The sequence below is a fragment of the Myodes glareolus genome, chromosome 6, assembly GCF_982192425.1.
Source record: "Myodes glareolus chromosome 6, mMyoGla1.1, whole genome shotgun sequence".
Lineage (NCBI taxonomy): Eukaryota > Metazoa > Chordata > Mammalia > Rodentia > Cricetidae > Myodes > Myodes glareolus.
The window spans coordinates 116,350,197-116,369,050 of record NC_142031.1 but is presented as its reverse complement, the minus strand read 5'-3'; the positions used below and the strand labels follow the sequence as shown (position 1 = coordinate 116,369,050).

The 18,854-nt window shown below is 46.9% G+C and overlaps 1 protein-coding gene across 1 annotated transcript; it reads right to left on the bottom strand.

Annotated features, from left to right (window-relative positions):
• Nucleotides 1–630: 630 nt before the first annotated feature.
• Nucleotides 631–16,854, bottom strand: Htr5a (5-hydroxytryptamine receptor 5A). Its single transcript, XM_087907533.1, has 2 exons — nt 15,518–16,854; nt 631–3,595 (listed from the first exon to the last, which is right to left on the bottom strand). The coding sequence occupies exons 1-2, from the start codon at nt 16,256–16,258 to the stop codon at nt 3,263–3,265; spliced, it is 1,074 nt and encodes a 357-aa protein (XP_087763659.1). The 5' UTR covers nt 16,259–16,854; the 3' UTR covers nt 631–3,262.
• Between the last annotated feature and the right edge of the window lie 2,000 nt (nt 16,855–18,854).

Here is an 18,854-nt window from a genome sequence, read left to right as displayed (position 1 = left end):
ACAAGACAAAACAGCAGCCTACAGAATGGGAAAAGATCTTCACTAACACCACATCAGACAGAGGTCTGATCTCCAAAATATACAAAGAACTCAAGAAATTGGTCATCAAAAGAACAAATAATCTGATAAAAAAAAATGGAGTACAGACCTAAAACAGAGAACTCTCTACAGAGGAATCTAAAATGGCTGAAAGACACTTAAGGAAATGCTCAACATCCTTAGCCATCAGAAAAAAATGCAAATCAAAACAACTCTGAGATTCTATCTTACACCTGTAAGAATGGCCAAGATCCAAAACACTGATGACAACTTATGCTGGAGAGGTTGTGGGGTAAAGGGAACACTTCTGCATTGCTTGTGGGAATGCAAGCTGGTACAGCCCCTTTGGATGTCAGTGTGGCGATTTCTCAGAAAATTAGGAAACAACCTTCCTCAAGACCCAGTAATGCCATTTTTGGGTATATATCCAAGGATGTTCAATCATACCACAAGGATATGTGCTCAACTATGTTCATAGCAGCATAGTTTGCCATAACCACTCTCATATCTATTCACACTCTCATATAAAGGTCGTCATTGCAGGAAATTCAAGATAACTTCATGTCGAAACCACCAAGAAATCATTACAAATTTTCTATGTTGGAATGTTGATGAGTATAATTTATTATAAACAGTATAACAGACCTGTACATTCATGTTACAATACACAGTTTTAATTTGTGCATTTGAGGAATCAGAGACATGGAATATAATGGAGTTTTTATTGCCCGAGAGTTTGCAGACGTTTTGAATGAGTAAGGGCATTGTCTTAAATTGAGGTGATGTGGGCAAAGCTGCCCTGTGTAAAAGTGGTGGCAGTCAGAACCCTTCGGGTGCTAAGGATGGAATAAACAGTTGGGAGCCCTCAGCCTGCAGCTGAGTGGGCAGTCACTGGTGGAGGTCTCTCTACACATGCAGCTACAGGGGAGCAGAGAGGGAATAACACCCTCCTGCGTTCCTCGGCTCTGCAGGCTGAGGGGAGCAGTGAAGGACAAGTGCAGAATCTGCACAGCTTAGAACATTCTATGTGCATCGTTTTCAGAGGACTCAGACTGAAAACACAGACAACCGCACAAACTTCTTAGGTCCTGTCAGTTGTGACCAAGGCCAGAAAAAAATAAACAAATGAACAAGCAAACAACAACAACAACAACAACAACAACAAAAAAGCTCTTGTTCAAACAGTTAGCAAACCCTGGTTATAAGAACAGTCATGGATGTGTGAGCCATTCTGTTCAATTTCCAGCCTGGCTTAGACCCTGTCCCTTAGTATAGAATGTGTGACTGGTCCAGGCAACAGCTCCCAGAAAAAGGGCCCCAGAGTACTGGAAAATTTTTTACTTAAAAAAACCCTTGGTCCAGGTATGGGAGTACACACCTTTTATCCCAGCACTCGAGAGGCAGAAGCAAAGGCAGAGGCAGGCAGATCTCTGTGAGTTTAGGATCAGTCTAATCTACATAATAGGTTCCAGGACAGTCAAGGTTACTTTCGTGAGGCCCTGTCTTAAACGCGAAGAAATACTTAAAAACTCTGAGCCAGGCAGTGACTGCTCACACCTTTAATCCCAGCACTCAGGAGGCATTGGCAGGCATATTTCTCTGAGCTTAAGGCCAACCAGATCCACAAAGTGAGTTCCAGGACAGCCAGAACAGTTACAACGAGAAACCCTATCTCCAAAACCAAAAATCAAGCAAACAAAATCCCCCCCAAAACTCTTGAGGATGAAGTCAACAGAAGAAACACACCAGCTCTGCAATGGCATCGTCATCCAGCCGTAAAAGCCCCACAATGTTTCTCACTGCTCTGATCGGAAGCATGGGTGCCTTTGCTCACTCAGAATTTTGCTGAGAACCAAGTCCATCCTCAGTTTGTGTGAGAAGTCAATACGCACGGGGTTTTGGAAAGGTGACTATCTCTTCTTTTTCACCTTAGTTTTTTTGGATAATGCTCTCAAAGCTCTGTCAGGCGGTATGGGTGCACCCAAGGTTTTCTGTGACCACATAAACTCTGTGTCTTTACCGGACTCTCTAGACACACCCGTTACATTGCCAACTTGATAGAGACCCTATGTGACCGTTGTCTGACCATCTTGGAGACTACTGATCAGGTTCATATACCAACAAAACCACAGCTACAAAGTGGCCAGCACTCCTATAAACGCACATGTCTGATTGGACAGACCCTTGTGTCTAGTTAACTGTGAAACCATATTGAGACGTCAGCAGTTCATGGCCATCATTAACCTGAAATCTATTATCTAGGGTGAAACACTAAGGCCAGAGACATTTGAAGGAATTACACAAAGGAAAAACTCATAGCAAATAAACAATTTTAACAAATTCTGTGAAATTACTAGATTTTTCTATTTTGTGACAGTTGTTTCCAAATGGAAGGAAATATTTTGTTTTTTTCCAGTTTCAAGCTGATGGACTGAGTTGATTTTAACTGGAAACTGTCCTTTTCTGCAGTGTGTGTGTGCGTGTGCGTGTGCTTGTGTGTGTGTATGTGTGTGTGTGTGTATGTGTGTGTGTGTGTGTGTGTGTGTTTACCATGAACAAAACAGCAGTTACTGGCCTCACAAGTGGAACTGTGCTTTGATATGCTTGAGGACAAAGCTCTGTCGTCAGACACTAGGAAGCGCTCAGTAAGTGTTAGGGCACACACTCAAGGCCCGCAGAGCACAGCTCTGAAATAAGGACTAGCTATTCTGGAAAATTTGGCCTCTGGTCTTCTGCTCTGCAAACAGCCTCACCGGGGCATTTTGTTGCCCAAGTTGGTTTTGAACCTATTATGTAGCCCAAGCTGGCTTTGAATTTGAGATCCTCTTGCCTTAGTCTCCTGAGTGCTGGATTTACAGGCGTGCAATCGCCGACAGCTTTAGGCCTTGCCATTCTTTCTGCCTCTCTCTACCTGCCTGAGTTGTTTCGCTCCCTCTCTCCTCCCTCCTGTCTCCTCATGGCCGTGCTGGAGTGCATTTAGAGGAGGAATGGGCACTTTGTGGGCCAGGTCCGTGGCTGCTGGTACAGAGTAAGGGAGAGTACCCAGATTGGGGACAGAAGCCACCAGAGCCTTCAGGGGAAGACAACTCCCAACACACGAGCACAGATGTGAGCTGAGCTGAGCTCTGATGTGACCCTGGTGCCCTTGGCAGGTGGACCTTCAGGACTGCTGGGCGGACTACGAAGGTTCGTGGGACAGGAGCGTCCACTTCCAGCTGGCTGCTCACTGTTGCTTAGAGAAGAAGACCTTGAAAGCACTGCTGTAGCTCCTGTTGAAGGCTGTGTAGATGAGTGGGTTGAAGAAGGAGTTGGAATAGCCCAACCACAGGAAGATGCTCTTCCAGATGGCAGGGATGTCCCAGGAGCACAGGGGACCAATGAGCTCCGTGGCAAAGAAAGGGAACCAGCAGAGCACAAACACCCCGATGAGGATGCCCACCATGAGGGCCGCCCTCTGCTCCTTCTGCTCCCGCCACGTGTCCCCTTCTGTCTGGAAGGTAACAGTGGCATGGCGGACGGTGAACACCATCTGAGGCTGTTGTGTTGCATCCTTCACCTGCAAAGTACAAACAGACATGGTGTAAGGAGCAGACTATTCCCACCTGCCAGGTGGTGTCCAAGCTGAACCGAGATACAGATGGGTCCGAGTCCCACAAGCTCCTCCAAAGGAAGTGTTGGCATTTAGGTGGGGAGTCCCATTAACTAGAGGGTATAGCAATGCAATGACAGGGCCAGTGTCTGCTTCTTGGAAAAGGGAAGATGTTGCAACACACAGATTTCGATGCAAGGGAGTTTGTGGATATCTTATCAACTAAAGGGACAACAAAAACAAGTAGAGTGTGGGGTGTCCTCATTAGCTTTGGCTGTCAACTTGGCATAGGGCAGAGAGGAAAGCCTTAATTGAGAAAATGCCTGAATCAGATTGACCTGTGACCTGTGTGTGTGTGTGTATGTGTGTGTGTGTGTGTGTGTGTGTGTGTGTGTTTGCCCAGCTCACTATGGGAAATCTCATCCCTAGGCAAGTCATCCCAAATTGTGTAAGAAAATTCATTGAGTTTAAGCCAGCAGTTCTCAACTTGTGGGTCAGGACCCCTTTGGCAAGCCTCTATCTCCAAAACTATTTACATCATAATTTATAACAGTAGTAAAATTACAGTTATGACATAGCAATGAAAATAACTTATGGTTGGGGGATCATCACACCATGAGGAACTGTATTAAAGAGTCGCAGCATTGGGAAGGTTGAGAGCCACTGCTCTAAGCCATCGTTCAAACCAGCTAGCAAGAAGCATCCTCCATGTTTCCTGCTTTCCTTCTTTGGCTGAGAAGCAAGTTTCTCAACTGGAGGTGATGCTGTGTGGATAGGAGGCAGGCCTGCCTTCCAGTTCCTGCCTTGGCTTTCCTCAGTGATAGACTGTGGACTGGCATTGTAGGCTAAAATAAACACTCCCCTCTCCCAAGTTGATTTTGGTTGGTGTGTTTTATCGCAGCAACATAACTGAAACTAGAATATGAGGCATGTGGATTTTGTGGCAAAGGCACAGAAGACAGGTCTATTCTGTGGTCGTGAATTGCAGGTTGAAAACTGGGTGGAATCCAAATCGCCTGGGAGGCTAACTTCCAGGCTTGTCTGTGAGGGAAAGATACACTGTAAATGTGGGTGGCACCATCCCATAGGCTGGGGGTCCCAGACGGAACAAAAGGAGAGAGCAAGTAGAGCACCAGTGTCGGCCACGTTCTGCTTCCCAGTTGCACATATACAGTGTGAGCGGCTACCTCAGGCTCCTGCCACCATGACCTCCCTGCCATGATAGACTGAACCCACAAACTGTGAGTGCAAAGCCTTTCTCCCCGGAGTTGCTCTGTCAGGCATTTTATCCCAGCAAAAAGAAAATTAATTAACATATATCCCGATGAGCTTATCATAAACAAAACAGTGAAGACTAAAAATTTATTTGCTATTCTTCTCATACCAGGTACCTAACCCAACCAGCTAGTACCCTGTGGAGATGAGTGACTTTCCTTTGCCATCTGGAGGCTGGCTAGCTGTGGGGGTGGACTTTGAGGTCCTTTGCTCAAGCTTCAGTCAGTGTGACACTCAGACTACTTCCTGTTGCCTGTGGGATCAAGATGGAGCTCCTTCTCAACTCTCAGCTCCTTTTCTGTGCTTGCCTGCACACTGTCATGTCCTGTCATGATGATAATGGACTAAATCTCTGCTAAAGTAAGGTCCCCAATTAAACGTTTTCCTTTTAAAAGAGTTGCTTTGGTTAGCTGGGCGGTGGTTGCACACGCCTTTAATACCAGCATTTGGGAGGCAGAGGCAGGTGAATTTCTATGAGTCAAGGCCAGCATGGTCTACAGAGTGAGTTTCAGGACAGACTCCAAAGCTACAGAGAAAGCCTGTCTCAAAAAAAAAAAAAAAATGTTGTTGTGGTCATGGTGTCTCTTCACAGCAATAGAAACCCTAACTAAGCCATCAGGTGAGGTGGCTCAGTGAGTGAAGGCGCTTGCCATCAAGCCTGATGACCTGAGACTATCTATCTATCTATCAGCAGAGACTACACAATAGAAGGAGAACAAACTCCCCCAAGACTCCCAGGAGGTCCTACCCTCTGACTCTTGCTCCCTCAAGAAGTCGTCAGCACTCTTGACATTTTTTTCATGGGACAAACTGGGCATTGCTGGTGGCAATAGGAATGCTGGCAACATGTGGGTAACAGCAGCACTGGGAGTACTGAAGACACAGGGGTGCTGCAATACTCGGGGTGCTAGAGGCATGGGAACACTGGGATGTGGTTTTTGCATCAGAAATTCTCCAGAGTGTAGTAATAGAGCCCCATATTTCTCAGAGAAGCATCCCCCCAAGCCTGTTTTCCTTCTGTGACTGGGATAAATACCATGACCAAAAGCAACTGGAACAGGGGAGGGTTTATATTCAGTTTACACTTCCAGGTCACTTCTCCTCAGTGAGGAAGTCAAGGCCGAAACCCCAGCAGGAGCTAAAGCAGGAACCCCAGAGGAGTGCTGACGCTGAGGCTGACTCACAGGTGCTGCCCACAGGAGTCTGGGCCTTCCCACATCATTAATCACATACATGGCCACAGAGCAAGCTGATTTGGACAGTTTCTCTGTTGAGGCTTCCTCTTTCCGGCTCACTTCAGGTTATGTCAACTCATCAGAACACACTTCCACGTGAAACATGGATCCTTCTTCCAGGCCATGTTCTGGTGCTGTGTTCAACATCCCCTCACGCAAGAGCTCAGTGATTGAAATCCCTGTTCATGGGGCTGTCTGATCCATTGGTAGGAGATTCTAACTGTTTGAGAAGCTTCCACGTCCTCTTGCTTTCAGGTTTGTGTGCTTCCCTTCCCTTCCCTTCCAGATCTTGTCTCTGCTCTCTGCTAATCAACAGCTACAATGGAGCACTTAACTGAGTCTGTACTGCCTATAACCTATAAGGATTACCGTAAAAGCTTAATACATTCGCTAGCAGATCTCAGGAAGAGAGTAGAGGCTAACACAGAGTGAGTGAGCAGTTGGACCGAGTTAGATCTACCGCCATCTCTGCATGCACTTCAAACAGGTGTTTCACAATTTTAGATTCATGAAAAGTTTCCAGCTTTACAGGCCTTTTGTCTTTCAATAACTGAGTTATTTGGGGACAGGTACCACTTGCTAAAGCTCTTGGGTTCTTTTTATTTTTTGCTTTTGTTTTGTTTCAAAACAAAATATTTGGTATGCTAGGTATTTGTTTATGGTTTTACTACAAATCTAGCATGCTCTATCCACAGCTTTGTGGTGCTGAAGTTGGGGGACAGAGACACTCAGCCCTGCAGTGTGGATTCAGTTGATTTGCAAGACAGGTCACCTGGATCCGCCAAAATGCTCAAGAAACAGATTTACAGATTAGAAGGAGGCTCTGCATGTGGTGACTCAGGGACAGACTGCTTGTTCTGTAGCCATGGTAACAAGGAGGCTTGCTGGTTGTCTAAGCCTCTTCCTCTGATCAAGGACAATGCAGTTCCCAGAGCACATGCTTGTAAACAAGCCAGTCATCAGCAGCCCTCACTCAGGAGCCAGCCAATCAAGTCAGAATCACCCGAGAAACCTGACTCTGAGAACCAATCAATGTGAGCACCCACACTCTACAGATGATGTTGCCCACTGTCCTGCAGAATGACCCCCCACCCCAGAGCCAGATCACTCTGAGTTCACGGAGATCATCACGATTTCCTTTGTCCTGGAAACAGTTTGGGGTGACAGGACATCTCTTACTGCCTAGGCCATAGATTCACCAATTCTTTTTATCCCAGCCTTTGGGCCACAGCTGTGACACCCTTGACCGGCTCGACAGGTAATGCTGAGATCATTTCTAGGACCTGCCAAGACATTCACTGAACCCCAGCTTCAGGTACCTGCTGGCTCAGGCTCTTGTTCAGACACTCCTGGTTTTCTTGGGTTCTGGCTGGTCCCCTTGGCATCTACTGATGTTTTGCTATTCCAGAATTTGCAGACAAAGGATGTCTTTGTGCCAGGTCTGAGGTGTTTGCTTCAAGTCACTGGAGCCTCAGCTGGAAGTCTGCTTGCTGTTGGGTCCTGGATTCGATTTTGGGATAAAGTGTAGCCATGCGTCAGAGTGCAGTGCTGTCCAACACCACCATGCTGTGCAATTAACCTGCAGCATCTACAGTTGCTTGCATTTTGTTTTAAAGATTTGTTTCAGCCGGGCAGTGGTGGCGCATGCCTTTAATTCCAGCACTTGGGAGGCAGAAGCAGGTGAATCTCTGTGAGTTCGAGACCAACACGGTCTACAAGAGCTAGTTCCAAACAGCTAGGGCTGTTACACAAAGAAACTCTGTCTCGAAAAAGAAAAAAGAAAAAAAATTTTTTTTTGTTTCACGTGTGTATTTGTTCACCTGGAGCTGGAGTTGTAAGCTGCCAGACGTTATGATTGCTAGGATGGAACTCAGGCCCTCTGCAAGAGCAGTAAGTCCTAATCACTGAGCCATTTCTAGTCCCAGTCAGTTTATTGGATATCCAGAGGCCTTACAACACTGCCCCCTTGGGATCTCTCTCTAGCATGTTCTGGGAGCTGTATCCGACTTTCTAAATGAACCACCCTTTCTTCAAGACTTTTTTGTTCAGAGAAAATCTAAGCATTCTGTAAACTTGCTATATATAAAGTCAGATCTGTAAGCTGTACATTCAAAGACTACATCAGAGTTAGGGGCATAAGGGAAATTTTTCCTAAGCTTCAGAGAAAAGGACAGAAATTTGCTGTGGAATTTAGAGTTTCATTAAAATATCAAACAGACCATATTACCAGGACCCATCACAGCCCAAATCAAAATCTCTTCAGATTTGGAAATATTTAAAAACAGGACAGAGAGGAAAAGAGTTATCTAATCCATTTGTGGAAATTTAAATATCAAGATAGAATATGGATTACATAAGGCGATTTCAGACGTTTCCCTTGCATGGGATGACTGAAGAAAGCTGCAAGATTGCAGAGCAAACAAAGACAGAAAATAGATTTAGTATCTATGCAGCATTTGTGTAGAACAGAAGCCCACAGCCGATGGAGTGAGATCTCAGCTAACATGCAGTTTTCTTTTCCTTTCTTTTCTTTCCTTTTCTTCATTCCTTCCTTATTTTCTTCCTTCCTTCCTTTCTTTTATTTATTTGGATTTTTGAGACAGGGCTTCTCTATGTAGCCCTGCCTGTCCTGGAACTCACTATGCAGGCCAGGCTGGCCTCAAACTCACAGATGTCTTCCTGCCTCTGCCTCGTGTATGTGGAATTAAAGGCAAGTGCCTGGCTTAGTCTTTACTTTTGATAAAGGGACTCAAGCATAAGAAGTAATGGAAGGGCTGGAGAGATGACTCAGTGGTTAAGAGCTTTGCCTGTTCTTCCAAAGGTCCTGAGTTCAATTCCCAGCAACCACATGATGGCTCACAGCCATCTATAATGAGATCTGGTGCCCTCTTCTGGCATGCAAGCATACATGGAAGGAATGTTGTATACATAATAAATAAATAAATATTTTTTTAAAAAGTAATGGAAAAAAAGAAAGAAGAAGTAAATAGAACAGTCAACCTAGCAGCTTAGAAAATACCCAATATGAGGTTAGTCATTTCCAAATAGCCTTAAAGAGTAAAAGTCAGGGATCTATCTAAGATGTGGTTCTCTGGATACACTTGACTAGGCCTCTACACCCAGAGATGTGGGAGTCTAAATAAGACCCATATACTAAAAGGTTATTTATCATTTATCTACCTGTCTTTCTTCTCTTTGTAGCTATCATGTATCAATTATATGTCATCTATTACCTATCATCTATCATTGTCATCTATCTCTTTCATAATTCATTAGAAGAAGGCGCCTTAAAAGAATCAATAATCTCGAGCTAAAAACCTAGTGCAGTGAAAACTCCCCAAGACTCTATGACGATGACAATATCTAAGACTCCTAGCAATGGAAGAGATGAAGCCTGAACTGTACATCTTCCATAACCAGGCAAGATCTCCAGTAGAGGGATTGGTATCCTAACCCAGCCACATAATCTCTGACCCACAGTTTTTGCTTCTTACAAGATATGCTGGGACAAAGGCGGTGCAGAAATTATGGGAGTGGCCAACCAATGGCTGATCTAGTTTGAGACCCATACTTTTAGAGGGAGTCTGTCTCCAGCAATGCCTGGAGGGCCAGGACCTAGAGACTGGACAGCCCAGAGTCCTAGGGTACAGCCAATCATAACAGGTAAAAAAGGAAGAAAAAAAAAAGTCAATGAAATGATTCCTAATGATATTGTGTTGTATTCATAGATTGTTGCCTAGCCCAGCTGTTATCAGAGAGACTTCACCCAGCCACTGATGGAAATATGCAGAGACCCACAGCAAACATTAGGTGGACCTCTGGAAATCCTGTGGAAGAGGGGAAAGAAGGATTATGGGAGCCAGGGGGGCCAAGGACACTTCAGGAAAGCACAGAGTCAACTGACCTGGGCTCTTGGGGGCTCATGGAGAGTGAACTGCCAACCATAGAGTTTATATGGGACTGACCTGGCCCTCTGCATAAGTGTTGCAATTGTATGTCTTGGTCTCCTTATGAGACTCCTGTCTCTGTCTCTGTTGCCTGCTCTTAAGACCTTTTCCTCCTGCTGAGTTGCCACTTCCAGCCTCAATAGGAGCAGAAGTGTCTGGTCTTTCTGCACTTGATATGGCATGGCTGGGTGATATACATGGGATGCCTGCCCTTTTCTGGAGGGAAGGGAGAGAGAGTGGATGGGGAACTTGGGAAAGGAGCTGGGAGGGGAGAAGGAAGGAGGGGAAACTGTTATTGGACTGAGAAAATTAATTAATTAATTAGAAAAAAATAAAAAGGAATCAGTATCTCATATTAGTTGATGAGCAAACTCACTATCCAAAAATCTGCTCACTAAAGTCATTCCAAGGGGGACATAATCACCTACCAAGTCTCCATCCTTCTAACTTCAGAGGACATCTGCCTAAACTGTGGATACCCTGCTTGTACTGAGTTAAAGCTACTTTTCACCTCCACGCTATAGGAGATAAACTCATTTGGTATACAATTTAAAAGTTATTTGGGGGTGGGCTGGAGAGATGGCTCAGCAGTTAAAAGTATTAGCTGCTCATCTGGGTGTAGCGGCCCTAAGTCTTTAATCCCAGCCCTCGGGAGGCAGAGGAAGGCAGATCTCCGGATTTGAGACTAACCTGGTCTACACAGTGAGTTCCAGAACAGCCAGGGATACATAGAGAGACCCTGCCTCAAAAACCAAAAGTATACACTGCTCAACTGTTCAAGCAAAAGACCCAGGTTTGATTCCAGCATCCATACGGCAGACAAGAACTGTCTGTAACTCCAATTCCAGAGGATCCAAAACCCTCTTCTGGCCTTTGCATGCACCAGGCACACACATGGTATACATACATATGCACAGGCAAAACACCTATAACTCATAAAATAAAATAATTAAAAAATAAATGAAGGAAAAGTTATCTGAGAATGACAAGTTGGCTCAACAGGTAAAGGTGTTTGCCACTAGCCTTGATGACCTAAGTTTGATCCCCTGGAACCCACTGGTTGGAAACAGAGAACCTACTCTGGTCGGTTGTCCTCTGGCTTCCACATGTACATGGAGGCACACACACACATACACACACACACATGCATGCACGCACGTGTATACACACACACACACACACAATGTAAAACAATGAAAAAACAAGGTATCTGATAGGCAGAGGGAAGTTGGTTTGCAGTTGGGCATAGTATGTGCTGTAATCTATTTTGGAGGCTAAGGAAGGAAAATTCTCAAGTTGAAGGCCAACCAGGGCTATATAAGGAATTCCAGCCTGTGTTGTATAGAGAGACCCTACCACAAACAAATAACAGATAGACAAAATGATTTGTTTTTGCCAGGTGACACGAGAAAGAATAAACGAATCTGTGGCTATGTAGCACAGTTTTCAAAGGATGGAGGGAACCTGGGTCCAGTGGTGAGAGAACAGCCTTTCTCATCTCTCTGATTCTCCCAGAGTCCGATGAGTATTGTCTGCTCCCATTCGACTGTGCTGCCACTCGTGAGGAGATTGTGCTGAGAATGCTCACACTGTAGACCAGAGCATTACCAAAAAGACAGCAAGGGGCCTGGAGTCCCTATAGACACCCCACAAACAAGAGAAACTGCAGTCCAATGCACCCATGCAACTGGATCAGAGTCCCCAGAAACATTTCCTTTTAAACTGTTAACAGTATAAATTAACAGTAAGGGGGTTGGAGAGATAGCTCAGTGGTTAAAAGCACTGGCTCCTTTTTTAGAGGACCTGGGTTCAATTCCCGGCTTCCACAAGGAAGCTTACACAACCATTTCTTTTTCTTTCTTTCCTTTCTTTCTTTCTTTCTTTCTTTCTTTCTTTCTTTCTTTCTTTCTTTCTTTCTTTCTTTCCATGGAACTAGCTCTTGTAGACCAGGCTGGCCTCGAACCCACAGAGATCCGCCTGTCTCTGCCTCCCGAGTGCTGGGGTTAAAGGTGTGCACCACCACCACCCAGCCTCACACAATCATTTCTAACTCCACTTCTAGAAGATCCAACACCCTTTTCTAACCTCCACAGACACCAGACACACATGTAGTGCACAAACACCCATACACATAAGATTAAAAAAAATGTACTGAGGTCAGTTGGTAGCATGCTTATGGCATGTGCAAACCTCAGGTACAATCTTGAGCACCAATAAACTGAGTATGGTGAGATACACCTCTAATCCCAGTACTAGGGAAGAGAGATCAGTCCATAGAGGATACATGGAGAGCAGGAAGAGATCCAGCACCCTCTTCTGGCCTCCATGGCAAAATGCTTGTTTTTAATTATTTAATATAGGAATGTTTTGCCTCTGTTTATGTCTGTGCACCATGTGCATGCAGTGGCCTCAGAGGCCAGAAGAGGGCATCCCTGGAACTTGGGTTACAGAAGGTGATGAGCCATGTGGGTGCTGAACATCCCACTGAGGTTGTTTGGAAGAGCTGGTGCTCTTAACTGAGCCATCTCTCCAGTCCCCTAATAAATCTTTTTAAATTAAAAAAATAAATACACACTGACTTTGCTCCCCAGCCCTCAGTTCAGTAATCAAAGCTTTGTTCCCTTGGCTGGTAGTCTTATATCACTACCTGCAATGAGCCCTGACCTCCCAGTCCCTAATAAACTGACCCAGCATCTCCCCTCCATTAGAGGAAAAAAACAAAACAATACAAACAATACAAACCAAAAACTGATCAAGAGACTAGAATCTTTGGCCTGAATCGGTGACCTAACATTCAGTTGGGCAGGATCATTCATTTGACCAAGAAACCATGCCTAGAAACAAGACTTCCTTAAGACATGCTGCAGAGGTGGGTAGGTGGGTAATTAGTCCTTTAATGAGATACTGAGTTTGCCTTCCCCCAGCCCCTGTCCCAGTATAATAACTTACTAAGCTACAACCACATCGTCCTGCTGCCTCCTTTTCTAAGTGTAATTTCTCCTTTTCATCATTCTGTCTCTTTTCTTTTAGGGGAGGGGTTCGAGACAGGGTTTGTCTGTAGCTTTGGATCCTGTCCTGGAACTCGCCTGCCTGTAGACCAGGCTGGCCTCCAACTCACAGATATTCACCTGTCTCTCAGCCTGGGATTAAAGGCATGTACCACCACTACCCATCCTCTGTTTCTTTTCTAAGTGTGCTTTCCTTGTGACTTTGGGCTCCCCCACCCCAACATTTGGACTTCCTTACTCTTTCTAAAGCCTCCTCTCACCCCGTGGCCCCCAGTTCACCTTTCATCTGACCTCTACACAGGCTTAAACCAAATAACTTTTTCCCTCCTCTCCTCCTTCTCTGGGCAGCAGCTGAGGTTTCAAGGGTTGCCTGCCTTTGAGATTTTCTTTTAAATGCTAAAATTGTCTTTTGTGTTTCCATTTGAGTCTATTCTTAAATTATTTTAATAATGAGACCAGTCCCCTCCCAAAAAAAGGGATCTCAATTTCCCAGTGTCACTATTGTTCATAATTGGGGTCTGTGTGTGTTCTTGGGGAAACTGAGGCTCAGTTTTTAGGCTCTTAGTCTCATCAGTCATTCATAAAAGAATTTAGAAGCAGACTAGAGAGGAAGTTGGGGGCAATTTGATTAGAGTTTGAAAGGAAAACAACAGGGTGAGGTGTGACTCTCAGCAGCTGCCAAGGGCTGGGAGAAGAGGGAGAGAAGAAGTCATGCTGTTTGCGGTGGCAGCCAGGAAGCAGCCACAGGGTGCCAGGAGAGGGGGCTTCAGAGAGAAAGTGACCGAGTCCAGAGTACAGGGAAAGCACACTTGGCCTTTAGCCAGTGTCTAAAAGAAGAGGAAAGGGGGAAGGTTATACTGTGCTGATCCTGAAAGGGGCTGCAGCGGGGAAGGGGCCTCTGGAAAGGAAAAGTACCTCCTTTCATTGGGGGGAGATTTATCCCTACCACCTCCTTTTTGACTGCTTGAAATGTCAGCTCTCCCCTCAGGCTAGGGATAGAACAACCTTCACCTTTTTATATGGTAATTTAAATTCCTAGGAATAGCAAAGCCTTCTGTTACCAGGGAAATTAGAGGTGGAGCCCAGTATCCCCGTTGCCTAAGGCTACTTGGAACCTAATTCCAGGCTCTTTGGTGAATACATTAGTCTCCAAAATTCAGTTCTATGAATGTTGATCCCTGCAATTTTTTGTTGTGGGTCTGTACTGTGCTATTAGAAATCACCAGGCAGTCCAGACATCATCCTTGGTGAAGGACTACTGTTCTAGGTAGTCCTTCTTTATTCTAAAAACCAAAATTGATACCCCTTTCCCCTACCTCCACCCATCATGCCCTAGGCTTGGATGACTGAAATGCAGCCACGCTCACAAGGTACAAGCCAGTACAACACACTCAGCGCACTCAGAGTATTATGCTTTCCCAGAGCCCAACAACAGAAAACTGGGACAGTATCCTTGTCTGATCTAGCTTCAGTACACAAGCGAGGCTCTCAGCAATGGGTTGGGAGCCGGTGCCTTTTTGTGGAGCTTGAGAAACTGACTCACCAAGTCAGATTTCCAGGAGTTAAGGAGAGGGCTGGCAGAGGATAGAAGCAGAATTTCCTTGCAGGGCTTGTCTGTTTCAAATGTCAGTTGTAGGGAGCTAGGGAGCTGTCTGTCCTGAAACTTGGACTTCTTCCTTTCTGTTACTCAAAGGGAAAGCAAATAGGCCAGGTGGTCCTCAGGGGTGCCCATGGCCTGGTGCGGTTGCAGTAAATAGGCCCAGAAAGCAATGGTACACACCATAATGCAAGGAACGCAGACAACAAATGCGGGCTCCAAGATGACAGTAAACAGTTGTCTTTAATCTGGGGATGAGGGATTAGACAGGACACTGAAGAATGGCAACCCTGAAACTATAGCTGCTAAATAGCCTAGAACACAACACAAGCGATGTGCCCGCCATGGGCAACCATCCTAATCTCCCATCCTCGGATACCCTCACTATCAATGCAGAAAAACCGGAAGGTTTTTGGTTTGGGGGTTTTTTTTTTTGGAGGGGGTTGTGTTTTTTTTTGTTTGTTTGTTAGTTTGTTTTGTTTTGTTTTGAGCACTGAGCCAGTGTCCTCCAGACAGCAGCTTCTCCAGAAGTTCTAAAAGGAGTGCTGACCATTCACAGAGTTTCAGTGCCAAAGTGGACTCTTTAGGACACGAATCGCAACCCCCACATTTCCCACATAAGAAAATGATCCACCAGAGACACTCAGCACGGGAGAGGCTCTGTAATTCAGAACTTGGAGCAAAGGGAGTCTCTGGCGCCTGCACCCTCCCTTGCCTACATCTCCCTAAACTGGAGAGTTTCGCCTTCCATAGACGTCGGGGGAGGTGTGCTGTGAAGAAAGCAGAGATGCAAGTGAAATATTTTTAGCGATCCTTGTAGCACCCACCTCCACAGCTTCGGGAACCGGGGAAACGCTGTTGGTCTTCCTGGAGCCCACGCGGAACTTCGCGGCCTTGTAAATCTTCCAGTACACGAAGAGCACCACGCACAGCGGCAGGTAGAAGGCGCCCACGGTAGAGAACACGGTGTAGGAAGGTTCGCGACTGACCTGACATTCCTCGCTGAGCTCAGAGTATGTCTCCCCCCAGCCAAAGAGCGGTGGGGCCAGAGAGATGACGGCAGAGAGTGCCCAGGTAAGCACAATCATCACGTTGGAGACTCGCTTGCGGGCACGGAGCGTGTACTCCAGGTGGCGTGTGATGGACCAGTAGCGATCCAGGGCTATGGCTGTCACATTCCAGATGCTGGCTGTGCAGCAGAGCACGTCACACACGATCCACAGCTGGCACAGCCGCCGGCCCAACTGCCAGCGGCGCCCCGACAGTTCGTGCACCAGGCTCAGTGGCATGACCAGCGCGGCCACCAGCACATCCGAGATGGCCATAGACGCCACCAGGTTGTGTGGCACGCGATGGAAGGTGCGTACCCTGAGGATGGTGGCCAGCACCAGCAGGTTCCAAGCGAACGTGGCCGCGGCTAGAAAGCCCAGCAATGTCAGGACTAGCACTCGGAAAACTGAGAGAAACGGCCGACTAGGACGTAGGTCTTCTGCGCCCAGGCTGCGGTTGGGTTCCAAAGAGGAGGGAGTGGAGAGGGAAAAGGAGGTCAAGTTTACAGGCAGATCCATTGCTGGCCCAAGACACCTGCGTTCAGATTGTGTAGCCACCGAGCCCACCGGAGTCAATCTAGAAATGTTTGCGACAACTGACCAGTGGAGAGGATTCTGTCAAGAGCCGGTGAACCTGGCCCCAGTATCCAATCAGTGAGAGTCTGGAGGAGACGCTGGCAGAGAGGAGGGTGCTAGACTGCAAGCCGCACAGTCTCGGTATCCTTAGAAATTTGGAAAGCGGACTCAAGGGGTAGAGTCTAGAAGCCAGGGCCCGCCTAAGCTATCACATGTCTGCGTTTCCTCACCTCGGCGGAGACTGCTGTCTTGTTGCCGGCAGCAGAGCATCCTTGGGATGGGTTCCGTGCAGGGTGGATGCCTGGAAACCGGCTGGTGCGTCAGAACAGTCGCTGATCCAGGGTTGCTCCCTGTCAGCCCGCCAGCCCCTTCTCCGGGCAGTGACTCCCTGGGGAACAGCCGGATGCTGGGAAAGCCACGCAGGTACCTGCTTTCTAGAGATGGTCTTCTGCCCTGACCTGGCCTCTCTCCACCATGCCTGGGGCTGCTACTCTCCGAAAACGCGCGCTGGCGCACCCACCCGGACCAGTCTTAGCGAAGTGGGGATCCGGCGCTACGTAAGGCATCAGCTGATGGAGCCGACTCTCCCCGCCCCTGGCTCCAGGAGCGGGTGTGCTTGGAGCTGTCCACGGTGCTGCCGCCTACCCTAGCACACAGCTTGGTGGCTGTCCAAGGTCCAGTCGCTCTTTACCAATTGGTCATTGGCCCGGATCCAGTTAACTAATAAACTTTCCTAAAATCTTCTCCAGGTGATTTTGAGACCCCCCGAACCGCATCTTGGTCTCCAGTGGGTATTGTGCACAAGTGTCCCGAGTGAGGCACTTAGCTAACAATCTGGTCTACCACTGTTTTCCCCTCCAGATTTCAGTACATAATTTCCTACTACGAAGATGAGCTCAGTGACCTCTCTTAAAGACATAGATGGCTGTTTGTCCTGCTGTCAGAGACGACTGAGGTGTGGAACTAGGCTGCCTGTTTCCCGACACTTAGAAAGAGGCTTGCAGGAGTCTCTCCAGAGGCTCTATTGAACTCTCTACTGAGAAGGATCTGGAGAGGCGGCTCAGCCATTAAGAGCACTGGCTGCCCTTGCCAAGAACCCGCTTTGGTTCCCATGATTCACACAGTGGCTCACAGCTGGCAGCAACTCCATTTTCAGGGGATGTGACACTCCCTCTGGTTTCCACAGGCACCAGGTACACATGTGATGCACATACATACAAGAAGGCAAACACTGACACACATAAAATAAAATTTTTAAAAAATCCTAAAAAAAAAAAAACGCTCCATGGAACTTGAAAAGCAAGGGCACTGGGCAAAGTGTGACAGCGCAGCCTTTAATCCCAGCACTCGATCTCGAGGTAGGTGGAGCTCTGTGAGTTCCAGGTAGCTGGAGCTACGTAGTGAGACCCTGTCTCAAAAAAAATCAAAAGTAAAACAAAACAGTCATGGAGATCCTGCAGGTATCTTCTGTTGGGAGCCACCTGGAGGCACAGGTGGTCCTGCAGTTTGGAGGTAGCCATGTGGGGCTGAACAACCCTGCCTGCACCCTTGCCTGCACATGCTCAGACCAGCAGAGTGGCATTGACCAATCGGGACAGCGTTCAGGCTGCTCCGCCGTTTAAAAGCAGCTGCCTCGGGGCCCAAGGCTCTCTCTCTAAGCTTTCTCTCGTCCCTGCTCTATCGTCCCTTCCCCTAATTTTCCTCAAGGGAATGCTCCAAATAAAGATGTGACCAGAAAAGAAATTCTCGTTTTTGGTGGGGTTCATTCCTGCTGGACAGGATGGCGCCCCGCAACTGGTGCCGAAACCCGGGACGCTGAGGGACCCTGACAACTACGCCGGGGGACCCTGAGAAAGCCCGGGAGAAAAAGCCAAGATCAGACACCAGCACAGAGAGCCTTGAATTTCAGAACTCTGAGAACATGGAGCGGTGAGTGACGTCGGTTAAAATCCCCAGAAAGGGGAGGAAAAAAAATGTAAAAAGGAATTTCAAAGAATAGGCCTAAAATAAAAAAAAAATACAAAAAAAAAAAAAAAAATCAAAGTTAAGGTATCTGAAAGAAGGTACAAAAAGCAACGGGGAAGAAAAATCCCTTAAGTTCAGTACAGGTGGAGCTGAGAAAAAGCGAGGTTTACGGTTGGGAGATCCGCGGCTTCCTCCGTGCATACTCGCTGATAGAGACTGGAGGCAACAGTCTCGTAGGGAGACAAACTTGATCACTGCCTTCCCTATTCTTAAAGAGCCACAGAGCTTTTGGAGGTGATTTTCGCCTAATTTTGATAAGAGAGCTCAGTCTCTGGCTCTCACGTACAAAAAACTTTAATTTCTTGACTGAGAAAGACAAGCTGCTTGATCGTGCTGAGAGTGCTGGCGGCAGCCGGCCCGCCTTTGAGCGGTAATGCCTGATTAGAAACACGGAAGTGGGCCAGGCACGGTGGTACACACCTGTAATCCCAGCTACTCAGGAGGGAGACGCAAAATTGCACTCTCCAGTGCTAGCTCGTTCGGGAGGCATGGCCATGCTAACCAGTTGCTGGCG